Raw genomic sequence first — 12,849 nt, 5'->3', positions numbered from 1 at the left:
CTGCATTTGTTACTCCCTTTAAATAATTTAGTTTCCATCATCACTATCACTAAATTGATCTTTCAGAACAATTCTCACTAGAGAATTATTTTTAAGATCATTTGGTGTAAATCAAGACTACTAGGAGGAAAAGAATATATTGTGATGTAAATACTGTGCCTCGCTCTGGGATTACTGTTAGGTTGTATTGTTCAATTTTTAAAATTTTAAATTGATCTTATTATTCTTTGAACTATCACGTTACATGAGTACTAATATGAGTGGTTCAACTTTAATTTTGTAATTCAGATTTAATTCACTTGACATTGATGATAAGTAGTTTAATAGTCAGCTTTTTTCTCACACTTAAAATTGCTTTCTGAGTCACTGACTCAAAACTAAAGGGAACAAATAGACTGTAATTACTCAGGTTATAATTATTTATAAAATTGTATCCTTTTAATTTGCTTTAGGCACAAGCAGCATTTCAAGAAAATGTGTTAAGAGAGTATAAATGTGCTTCAGTAAGTCAAATGGAACACAGAGTTAAAGACCTGGAACCTGAACTGAAAAATGATTCTAATGAAAACAAATTGGAAAAATACAAACAACTGTACCTGGAAGAGCTAGAAAATAGAAAGTCTTTGGCAAGTCAGCTAACCTTGTAAGTCAGAACATAGAATTATAGAAAATAATTTATGTCATTAATTTGCCTCTAAGGCATAATTCTTATTGAGCCAGGTTCATGAGGTGAGTAGCAAGTGAAAGCTAACTAGATAGTGTAATTTTGGGAAATGATGTTAGCAAATGAACTCTTCTTTAAAATATCAGTCCAGGGCAGTTTGCATCTCCCTGCCTTTTGTTGCTTTTACATGACTTTATTTTTTATATTTGCATATATTTAACCTGATCTAGTCTTTAAGCTAGGGGTTTTGCAAACTTTGTAATTTAGACAGCCATATTATCACAAAATTTCTAGCTGGAACTCCCATAAATAGAAATGTTAATGAGTTTAAAATTAACTGTGTTTTGGAAGAGCACAACGTAAACCCAAGGGGCCCCATGCTGGTGTCTGGTGAATTTATTTTCTTCATTGTGATATTTGGTGTCACCGCTAGTGGGCACCGTGAGACGAAGTACTGTACCCTTTTAAGTTTGTCTCTGCTACATAAAGGCATGCTTGGGGAATAGGGGGAAATTCACATAGGGGTGAAGGGCAGTATAGTGGTTCACAAAGTGGCTAAGAAGAATATGGTGGCCTGCCCGAGGGGGTGTGTGGAAGACAGAAAGGGCGGGTCCCACCTCCGGTGCCTGAGTAGCAGTGTTATAAGCTACAGGTCTCCCCGCTATCCAAAAGTAGAGCATTCCTATGAAAGTTGTCGGTGTAAAGCAAAGAGGCAGTTACCTTAGGACACATCTTGCTGGTGGGTGCATAAAATAATTGTGCATAAAGCACAGGCGCTCACACACACAGTCCAAAGCCGTGGCGGCGTGATGCCAGGATACTGAGTGTGGTTCTGGGGAAGGAGCTCAGTGGAGCCCCTCTCGCTGCTCGGGGTGCTCGTTGCCCCTCTGATGGCTCGGGCTAAAACAAACACCCAGCGCTATTCTGGCTTTTTGCTTTTTTTCCATAAAAGTGAAAATCCGCTTGAGATTTTGTTTGGTTATGGAAAACAAGTGCTGATGTAGGCCTCTGGTAAAAGCAAAGAAACAAAGTGAGCTTTGGGAAATTGGGGGACACTTGAAATTGCCCCTGGCACTGTCGTAGTTTTTTCCCACCATCCACTCTGCCGCCTGGTGCCCCCCAGAGGTGGTGGCTCTAAACTGTTGCTCAGTGCCACATGCTTAATTTCTCCCGGGTAATGAGTGAGATGTGTATATAAGGGGGGGGGTGAAAGCAAATGCTTGAAAATGGCTTTGAGGGATGGTTTATTTTTTATTTCTAAACTGGTTTACTGAGGGTGAGTTTGTCTAGATGCAGCCTGTGCAGAAGGCAGTGGGGGTCCTCTGTGGGGGCGTCTCCATCTCTGACTCTCCCCACTTTGAAGTACTTGTTAGTTAAGGGCCCCCCCAGGCACATACATCCTTCTTTAGGACAGTTTTAAACTGTAATTGTTTACAGTAGGTCTTCGCTGACATATTTTTGGTGTTAAAACGCAGTTTAATGGGACAATTTGTTTACTATTATAGCAACTTTAAAAATACACATCACTTAGGAAGAAAATGAATGAAATCTGTGTTTTGCGATCCTCGCAGGGTTAATGAGAGGCTGGCCAAGGTAAGCACTAAGCTTCAGCTGGAGAAGCAGCACAAGAGCTCTTTCCCTGGCTTTGTTCCTGCAAGGCCTGTTGACGGACTGCCTTCTGCTGCTAGTACTAGCATGGAGGCCAAAAGGAGTCTTACTCGAAGAAGGAACTTCAAGACTTTTTTCTGACCCTTAAACTAGCTTGAGCGATCACTTGTTCTGGGTTAGTCATATTATCTTTTTTCCTTGGGTTTCAGATTTCTGATATAATTCTTGTTTTTAATTTGATGAAATTCTGAGTTGTTTATTTGACTTATGCACACTAAGTAAAAGCCATAATTGTGCTAATAAAGAAAGGAGACAAATTTTATAATTTTTTAAAGTCTCTGGACTTGTAATTATCAAGAGATACCTGTCATTAACTTTATTCAGTAAGTGCAACTAAACTGACAAATTTTAAATTTCTTAAAAAGCTCCATTTTAAATTCTATTTTAGAAATTAAGTATTAGTACCAAATAACTAGAGATCCACTTTCCAATGTTTGGCTTAGTTTCTGATTGATTTCAGTTTGGCATTGGTTGATAGTAATTTTCAAGTTTTGCTGCACCCCAGTTTTTCTACCCCTAAGCATAAGTAAATGATTGGCATTGAGCTACTTAACCACACGTGGATGTTTTTTATTTAAAGGAATCCAAGATAAGTTCTTTTTATGAATTCAATAAACTTGTAACACTAAAAACATTAAGTTCCATTTTTAAGTTTAAAATTTTTATCATTTTCTTCTGTAAGAGTACATCCTTAATTGCTATTTTACTTATAGCATTGTTATTTTAATTGTTGTCTTCCTGAGCAGTTGTAGGACATTTCTAAATATGTAGTCAAGTAAAGCAAATACTTAAATTTTTAAAATGAAGTTCACTTATGTCTCTGTCTTGCCCTCACCTGCAGGAATACTGAGGTGGCAACGATAGGGAGTCTTTAAATTACAACCAGTTTTCATTGTGTATCGTTGTTAAAATAGCCATTTAAAGCGGTGCGCGTTGGTTTATGGTTTGATGGTGTTTTCATGATCTTGATGCAGAGGAGGGCAGCACGGGCCCTTGTTAAGTGAGATCTCAACCTGTTTCTTCTCACTTGCCTTCATGTCATAATAAAATGGAAGAAGAAAAAAGCTCAGGTTTCATAGTGTTGTGGGTAAATTGAGTCTAAGTGCTTCAGAGTCATGAAACCGGACTGCGTGGTGTTAAAAAAAAAAATGCATGGCTAACACTTCCGTCAGTGGCTAAGCATGATGCAAACTCGAAATGTTTTCATTAGTTGTCACCAAAAAATCGACAGTGTGTCACTTTGTGGGATGATGTTGGAAGAGTGTGAGTGCAAAAGCAATGCAAGAGAAAGCTCCTGAGGACAGTTTTCTCCTTTAATGTTTTTGGGGGAAAGAGGTGTCTATGTTTTAGTACTTCTAGATACACTGGAAAATGACTTATTTTAAACTCAGTGTTGTAGTTACAAGGTACATGTAGTTCTGTGGGGCCATGGGGCTGAATCATGCTAGGTTTAGCAGGGAGGTTAACAAGCCCCACTCTGTCCTGGTGCAGAGACACGTCTCCCTCAGCACTGCCGGGCGCCTCACAGGAGATACTGTACAGTTACTGCTTACAGATTTCTTAGACTTAGAGAAAGAAAGTGCCTTGTGGAATTGCTAGGGATGTAATTATTTCTACTGGGAAAACATAAAGTAATGCTATGAGAGGTGTGGACATACTGTTTAAAATGACAGGAAGGTATGGGTTTTTGCATGGGGCTTAACAAAACAGACTTCCACAGCTTTTCAGCTATGGCTCTAGAAAGCAGAATGTTAAAAATGACATTGGGATTGAATTTAACGTTCTCCTTTATGTGCAAATTTTAACATTTTGGACTGTTCCTACTGTGAAGTTCCAGCTTACTCAGCATTTTTTTCTAACTTGACAGAAGTATTGCTCTAAGTCTGTGATTTCAGTTGTGCTGGTTGTTGAAGCAAGGTTTTTCCAGCTCATAACACTTGGGTTTATTGCCTCTCTTACTGCTGCATGAAGTATAGCCTTGTCACGTGACATCGTTGTAGCAGTAACAGATGGACCTCGTATCTGTTTTGTTAATTTTTACCCTCAGATTTCACATTCTAGTTTATTTCTGGGATGTTTTGTCCTATATGTCAGAAGCAATTTTACAGTTTTACTCAATTGTGTTATTTAATTATATTATTATAAAATACAAAAAGTTAAAATTAGCCTGAGCAGATACATCACTGTTACATTTTCTTGCACATAGAATTTTTTTCTGAGAACTGAGAACTTTAAAATGGATTCCAGACAATATTATAACAGACAAAATTTCTGTTTTAAAGATTTTTTTATGTTCAAGAGTTTTTAAGTATTGGTGTGCCTAACATGAAGCATGGCCACAATAGTTAATAAATGTCCTTCAAATCTATTTTAAATAGGAAGACTAAATTTTACACTCATTGATTTTGGACTTTTGGTGTATTACTGACACTTTCAAACATTTTCTGATGATTTATTTAAGTAACTTTTAAATTTCTCAAATGTCTGGTTTAGCAGCCCATTTTCTAAATGGGATTATACCAGTGCACCAGAGCTAAAACGATTAACATTCCTAAGACTTATAACTTTTTACATGACACAGCACTGCATCTCAGCAGGATCTGGTCACGTTTCTTTTAAAAGTAGGCTTCCAAGGCAGGTCACATCCACTTTGAATTTTAATTCTAATCAAACTATCACAGTAGTTAAGCTCACTTCTCATAAAGCAGAGGCAGAGTTCAGTAACCTTGTTTCTGGTATCAGCTCTCTGCCCTGTGGACTCCCTCCTGCCCTCATTTCATTTTGTCTGAATGGACAAATGAGGAAGCGTGTTATCTTTTGAAAGACAACCACTCAACTTCTTCCAGTTCTTTTTCTTTCATTCACTTTTTTCTCTGTACTTAATTTTTTAGCTCCTTGATCAACAAATTCTTTCTCATTTGTTTTCTCTGCAGAAAAATACATGCATTTAATAGTTACAAACTGACAAGTGCCATTTCCTTCATACATTAACCTATTTACAACAGGACAATGAATCAAAGCAGTTAAATGACTTGATTTTATTACATTTCTGGAATTGTATTTATTTTTATAACATTTAAAATAAGAATGGTACCAAATTTTAACTGGAAACTATCAATAATCTGAAAACATACTCACTTTGGAATTGAACGTGTGTGTATACATGTGTGGCAAGTGTGTTTTTATCAAATTGATCTCCGAAAGAGAGGGCAGCATTATCTTCCAGCCTGTGACCTCAGTTTTGACCTCAATCCTGCAGTGTACCCGGTGGGACCTTCCATTTCTATGGGACATAGTCTGCAAACTGCCAGTTACGAGAGAATCCTCCTAATTAAAAATCATTAGAATTAAAACTTGCTGATACATTGTCTTCCTGTGGATAATTTTCTCACCTTTCTGTGTTTTTGTTAAATGGAAAAGCTTAAGTAAAACTGTAGGTGCCTTTTCCTTATTAATGTTGGACTTCACACCACTTCCACCATCTGGACATGGGGGTCCTCACCTAGAAATAAACATAAAGGTCCCAGAAGTACCTATTTAGGAAAAAAGCTTTGCAGAGGAAAAGATAGTAATCTTAGATTCAGCTCATGTAAAAGTGTGATCTACATTTTGCATAGTGTTTATTAACGGTTACATGAATTTATTTCAGTTAAGTCTTCTCCCTTCATCTGTTAGGCGTTTTTCACTTCACAGGACCCACTTGGCACTGTTGTCACGTTGTTGATGGCAGAAGGCCTCTGTAGAATGCTCTTGTCAGTGTTACAGAAAACAGTCTCTGAAAATACTGGAAAATGGTAGCCCCAAATTTTGTCTTTGCATCTAACATTTACAAAGGCCTCGGTTCTCGTGTTGCTGTTATCACCACAGTGTTTATTATGTCTGGTGTACTAGTTTAGACCCTGTTTAGTGAGCGGGTGACTTCTATAAGAAAGATTTTTAAAAGAACATTCTAAGTGGGGACGCTTGTAGTTTGAAATGTCCCCACACATTTCATAATTAAATATGTAACTAATTAAGTCAAGTTTCAAAAAGTTGGCCCTAATTTCTAGAACGGAAGCAAAGTTACATTTAAAGAATTATATTGTTTTCCTTATTTCTAACTCTAGGAAGTTGTGAATCAGAAACCAACTTTTGAAACTGGTGCTAGCCTCTCCTTTCCTTTTCTTCAAGCAGATTTTCTGATATAAATATTTTAGTCATATACAGAGAGCAAAATACACTTGCTTAACCTGTTTGCCAGTAGAATTTTCACTTGACATTATAACAGAACACTGTTCTTCATTTTATGCATCTAGTATGCTGTGCTAAAAACATTAGCAAGAACAGACCTTAAAATTTTAGTTTTCTAAAAGTGCAGGAATGGAAAGCTCATTTTAAGGAAAAATCCATTAACGTTAAAAAAACTAAGCTTTTATAAAGGGCAGTTTTTCTGAGAACTGCAGAGTAATGCATTCAGTGTAGAACATGAATTGTTTAAACTTTGTGCTAACAAGATCGGGCATCGCCCTCTGAGATTATGTGTATCCGACAGGACAGTGTTTACTGTGCTTTCCATCAGGGGAATCTAAATAGCCTTACATATATATGTTCTCTATTATCCAAAATCAAAGTAAGTAGGAATTTATTTTATTTTATTCCTGTGTTTTTTTTTCTATTTAAACAATCCCCAAGTTAGGTCAAGTCTCTAAAAGTATTTAAAGGCCACATTTCATAAGCTAGCTGTCATTTCTATGATAGTGTTTCTTGTTTAACTTAAACATTAAAAATAATATTTGACTTATTTCAGATGCAGAAGAAGTTGGAGAATAATATAGAGAATTAAAAGAAGGTATGTTGCCAACATTTCTGAATTAAATTTAGACATTGGCTTCCAAAATACACTGTAAACAGTAAATGGTACCTCTTTCTAGTGTTTGAATAACAGATACTATGTTAAATTTTTTTCTTACACATATCTAATGAAAAATGTGAAAGCATAATTTCATTCATATGATAAATGTACTTATTCTTCATTTATTCATCATGATCCATAGCTTTAAAAAAAATCTCAAGAAGTCTGTGTTCTCTATTTCTGGCTGTGCCCTTCCTCTTCTGCTGTCCCCGTGGCCCTGTCATCTGCACACGGACCTGTTCTCAGCATGGAGGTCATCAGCTTCTCGAGTTTGGTAGTGACTGAGGCCAAAAGCCCAGACTCAAGCAATCACAGTTCATGTAACTGTCCCCTGGTGGATGACAATTTCCTGTGATTCACTTTGTCAGGGGTTACCCTTTTGCCCTCAGGAAAAATTCCAAATTCCTTAGCTTGGAAGAAAAACACCCACATCGATTTGGCTCTTGCCAAAGACTTCAGCCGTATCTCTTTCCTCCCCTGCTCTGCCCCTGTGCTCCAGCGGCTGGTCAGACTGCGTCCAGCTCCGCGGACGCCCTTCCTGCCTCTGCTCTTTGTGTTTGCTTCTTGCCTCTCCCTCCCACACTTTTTCCTCCTTCAGGTATCTGCTTACACATCATGGCCACCAAAGAGGGAACAGTATTGACACAAAGCTGGATGTCCCTTCTGAGTGTTCCAACTGTGCCCTCTTTTATACCTGTCATGGCATTTATGTCTTTGTACCGAAATTGCCTGTTCATCTATTTTTCCAGTTTATGGTACATGATTTTTCAGGGTGGACTCTGTCATCTTCATCTTGTGGTTCCAGTGCTTGTCACAGTGCCTTAGTACATGGTTGCTGAGTAAACGAATGAAAAATGAGAAAACCAGGGGCTCTGGTCCTTTGCCACAGGAGCAGTTAATTCAACGTGCAGCCCTGGGCAAAGCCTAGAGTAGTAATCTTGTATTTTGTTTTGTAATTGTATGTAGGTATTTTTCATTCTTAAAACTTAGAAGAGTCTCAGCTTTTCTTAAAAAATAAACTGACATTTAGTTACCTATGAAGTATTTTAAGTAAAGAATCTAATTCTTTCATTTTCTTTCTAGCTACTACTGAACTTGAATCTAAGTCCTACAGACTCTCTCATAGCCTTGATGGACGAGTCAAGTCTAAGTCCAGATCTGGTTTTGAAAGCATGTGAAGAATATGTGGAGATTTTGCAGAATATGTATATGATCTGCAAGATAAATAGTAAACATTTACCTGCTGGGCTGTTTGCCTAACATTTTAGTTACTTCCCATTATGTAAGATACTGACACTGTTTATTAAAGGAAAATACTCTTGCATTCTATATGGGCATGATTAAAATTGATGTATTTTAAATCACTTTTCTCTGTGTCTCATTGACTTCTAAGCAGATTTTGGGAATAAAACCCAGCACTTTGGAGTATTATATACTCAAACTGAGCCCGGATGCCAGCTGTTTAAACAGCACCCAGCCACCCACCAAACTTGTCATTGATATTGAGCCGTGTTGGTTGATAGCTTTTTTGAATTTTCCAGCGTTAATCACTGTCTGTAGACCTAAAGATTTAGACGGACAGCGTTTGGATCTGCTGTGGCTGTTTCAGTGTTCTGTTGGATCACAACAATCGTTACAGTGCCATCAAGCTTTCTATATGTTATCTTAAACACTGATTCACAGATGTTTCATCATGGAGAAACGAAATCTGCCTCAGGCTTTTCATTTTCTCTACTTACTTTTTGGAAACAGTCTTAAAATTAGAGACAAGTCCCGAGCACCAGACTCAAATGGACATTGTCACAAACCTGCCATCTCTCCCATACATTCTCCTAAGGCGTTCTCTATCTTTCCTAAATGTCACTTGTTCTACCATAAGTGCCCTTTCTCTCCCCTCTCACCAAGAAGTCATTTGTTTTTCAGGAAATGCCTTTCTCCTTTTCCTGTCACTTACTAAATTGTATATAAGCCCCCACTTCTAGCCACCCCTTCAAATCCCATTGCTTTGTGAACTCTTGCATGTATTCATATGTAATTTTTTTCTCACAGTAATCTGCTTTAGTCAATTTAATTTGCAGGTTCCCAATCACTGAATGTAAGACGGTAAAGGAAATACTCTCGAAATACTCTCAACAATTTCCAGGAGCTAAATTCATAATAACTCCTACTTACATCCTTTATTCCCTTTTCTGTCATTTCAGTGTGCTTATTTGGCAAAACTCCCAACTGCACAACAGACTGATTATCACTTTTCCCCCTTACATTCCCCCAGGCATCTTAAGTGCTGCTGAAGAAAGTCACGCACTGCCCAGCGATCCTGCTACTTTTATTTAATTTGTACCTTCTTCCTTCTCAGTGATGATTTCAAATTTCCCTCTCTGTAAAGATCTCCCTCTGTTTCTTCCCTCTCACGTGAACCAGACAGTCTTACTTCTGACGACAAACTTCCTGAAGGATTTGCCTGCTTCCCCACCAGCAGTGTGTCCCCACCCACTCTGGTGTATCTCCCCTTCCTCCATTCCCACGCAGCCAGTCACTGATGACTCCCATGTCTAAACCAAAGTGACACCTTTCCAGCCCTTGTCTAACTGAACTTTTCATTCCTCCGGGCATTCCATGTAACTGACCTCTGTAACTGACCGCTGTCTACAGCATCCTTTTTAGTCTTTAGCTGAAGAGGATGTTGAAGGTGAGGGCTGCAGCCTTCTTGGTGAGTTCACTCAGTTTACCCTGGCTGTCTCCGATAGGTATACACAGGAAGTACACGTGTTCAATTTTTATTTTTCTCCTGTTAGACTGCCTCATGTCAGGTTAATTCTTAGACCAGCCAGATGAGCCTAGAAAGGTGGAGGACCGCTCCCCGCCCCCACCCCAGCACAAGCCTGAGCACAGGTAGCTGTGCTCATTCTCAGCTGGCGTGGGCGCTGCTGTGCCTGCAGGGAAGAGATCGATGGCAAATGCTCTTCCTCCAACACTAGCCAGAGAGCTGAAGCTCACCTGAATATCCTGCAGGCTGAGCTGGGGTCACTGCTTACGGCAGCAGAAGACTGCCTTTGTGAAAGAAAAACAAAAATGGAGTCTGCATTGCTCGAGAGGGATCACTAAGGAGGTGTGACTTACGCACATCTCAGCCCACACAGAATCCGGCCCTGTGAGCATTTATTGCCCTAATGAAGTCATCCGGAACACCTGCCAGAAACTTCAGCTACTTACTAAGCCCCCACCCTGAAATAAGCTGTGATTCCTTAACGACATGTTTCCTGACTGGCTCACGTCAGTGTCAGCCACAATTCTCATCAGGCAACTTTTGACAGCCTCTTGGCTTTTTGTCTTTATAAGCCCCTGACTCCCGTCCTTGAAACACTCCGTTTTACCCAAATCTGTGTTTCCCAAGTCACAATTTATTACTTCCAGTTTTACTGAGAGAGACTTGACATGCAGCACTGTATTATAAGTTGAAGGCATACAGCACCAATTTCACACCGCCCTTGGCCGAGACCCCCAGCTTACCAACACAGGTGAGGCAGAGCACCGCACAGGCCAGGGGCAGGGGCTCAGGGCTGGGATGGCAGAAAATCTGAACTTGTAGAGACGGGCCCAGGGTCAAGCTGGCTGAAGCCAGGAGCCCTGCCCCCGAACAGATCTTGGGGGATCTGGCAGGGAGGGGAGGGGGTCTTGGGAAGCTCTGTGCGCCAAAGTTGGGTTTACCACCCTGACTTTTCCTTTAGCCTTCTCTGTGCCATTTATTTTTCCATGCCTCAATTGCCCCATCTGTAAAATGGAAACTACATGTGAGGGACTCCATGGAGACCTGCGTCCCGTTGCTGCCGACGACCACTGTGGGGCCTGGGTGAGCCTCCGTTCCCCTTTGGGGCTCCATTTCACCAGCCTTAAGATGAGGGGTTTGGATTGGGCAGGCTTTAGGGATTCTCTCTTCATGGTGGGATTCAGATAAGCCTCAACTTGAGCCCAGGAAATGTGGGTTCTGTGACCTTGGCCAAGGCCCTTCACCTTTCTGAGCTGCCTCAGTTTCCTCACCTGCAAAATGGGGGCCACACAGGTCCCCACCTCAGAGGATGGGCGTGCAGCTCTGAAACAATCCATATAGAAAACTGATCACACAGGAGCTGCCCAAGGACTCCAGTTCCTGTTAGTAGAGGGAATTAGTGCAGAGCTCAGGAGTCAGGCAGCCTGGGCTGGGATTCAGAACCCACCAGGTAAGGACATCCCTGAAAAACCTGCTGTTCTCATTGGGCCTCAGTTTCCTCAGCTATAGAGTGGGGATGATAACGTTTCCAAAGGGTTGATTTCAGGCTATGAGGATGAAAGAACCATGTGACATGCCTGTCATGGTGCCTAGCCCACAGCAGGCACCCAGTACTTGCCAGAGGTGAGGTTGAAGATGCGGGTGATGAGAAAGCAATTCCAGGCAGATGCAGCAAAGCCCCTTTGTCCCCCGGCTCTCCACATGGACATTCCCTCCTGCTGTGGCTCCCTCAGCTCTCTGGCTCTGATGTCCTCCTCTCAGCCAGAAGGTTCAGGATCTTGTAGGGGCCACACGCCCCTCAGTCCTGGGAGCCCCTAAATCCTGTGGTTATTAGACCCCATGTGCCAATCCCCAGCAATGATGTTCGCTGCAGGCAATTGCTTGGATCTTGGCCAAATGTGGGGGGAGGAACTGAGGACCCCTCTGACCACCCTCCTCAGTCCCTGTGATCCTTAGGGCCAAGGAACGTAGAGCACTCGGGGAGGAGGCCGGATTTGGTGCTGGAATAGGAAACCTTGGATCTGCTGCAGACTGGTGGAGTGCCTCCAGGGGCCTCAGCAGCCTCACCTCTGAAATGAGGAGATGCTGCCCTCTGGCTTGAATGGTCAGGGAGTTCTGGGAAAGGGCCCGGCTCACAGTAGGCGCTTCAGTCATGTCGGCATTCTCCACTCCCCTAGAGGGGGAGAAAGGGGAGTCAGCTCATGTCCAGAGCTCTGCCCTGGTGTGTGTGCCCGGTGGCACTGGGGATGTTGGGGAGGACCAGCTGCCAATCTGAGGGAGGTTTGAAGGAACATCACGGTGTATCAGGAGCTGAAACTCTGCCCCTGAGCTCTGCCTTCAGAGCCACTCATGTGGGTCAGAATCCCTGCAGGGTAGCTGAACAGTGATGCTGAAAATCCAGGAACAAAAGCTGCCCCGTTGCCCCCTTCATCTTGCAGGCAGTGCACGTGCTGCTCAGTTATCCTGGTCATCACAGTTCAGATTGTCCCTGTCAAAGCTCACCAGCAGGATGGCTCCACACCCACCAAGCCCCCAGACCCACTTCTGCTGCCAATGGCAAAGCAGATCTGGTGGTGGGGTCCCAGACCAACCAGCACCCCTCCCCAGTGTCCCCCTGGCCATCCTCTGAACCCCATCTGTTCATCTTCACTCCACCCTCTGAGGATAGGTCAGCTCCTGCTTAAGAAATGGAAATGGCTCCCTAGTGCTCACACCGTCAAGTCTAACTACACGGCTGTCTTTCATGGATGTCCGTGTTATGTCTCCAGCCAGCATCCTCTTTCCCTAGGCAACTTCCTGACTGTAAGACACATTCCTCCCTCCAGGCCTTGTTCCTTGCTGTCCCCACACCTGGAATGT

The 12,849-nt window shown here is 41.7% G+C and overlaps 1 protein-coding gene across 9 annotated transcripts in view; it reads left to right on the top strand.

The window, feature by feature from the left end:
* The window catches only part of LOC105066019 (coiled-coil domain-containing protein 144A), a 74,401-nt gene extending 65,814 nt beyond the window's left edge, over nucleotides 1–8,587 (top strand). For 6 of the 9 annotated variants that reach the window (XM_074355788.1, XM_074355787.1, XM_074355786.1 and 3 more), the window contains 4 exons: nucleotides 453–643; nucleotides 2,236–2,447; nucleotides 7,119–7,160; nucleotides 8,307–8,587. Coding sequence is in view for 1 of the 9 variants with exons in the window: in XM_074355792.1 (XP_074211893.1) it covers nucleotides 7,119–7,154 (36 nt within the window). In the remaining 8 variants the exon portion in view is untranslated. The remainder of the gene's footprint in view (nucleotides 1–452; nucleotides 644–2,235; nucleotides 2,448–7,118; nucleotides 7,161–8,306) is intronic. The other 3 variants (XM_074355792.1, XM_074355785.1, XM_074355784.1) reach the window with 2 other exon arrangements.
* Nucleotides 8,588–12,849: the final 4,262 nt, after the last annotated feature.

Source organism: Camelus bactrianus, chromosome 31 (assembly GCF_048773025.1).
Source record: "Camelus bactrianus isolate YW-2024 breed Bactrian camel chromosome 31, ASM4877302v1, whole genome shotgun sequence".
NCBI classification, from domain to species: Eukaryota; Metazoa; Chordata; class Mammalia; order Artiodactyla; family Camelidae; genus Camelus; species Camelus bactrianus.
This window is presented reverse-complemented; position numbering and strand designations above follow the sequence as displayed.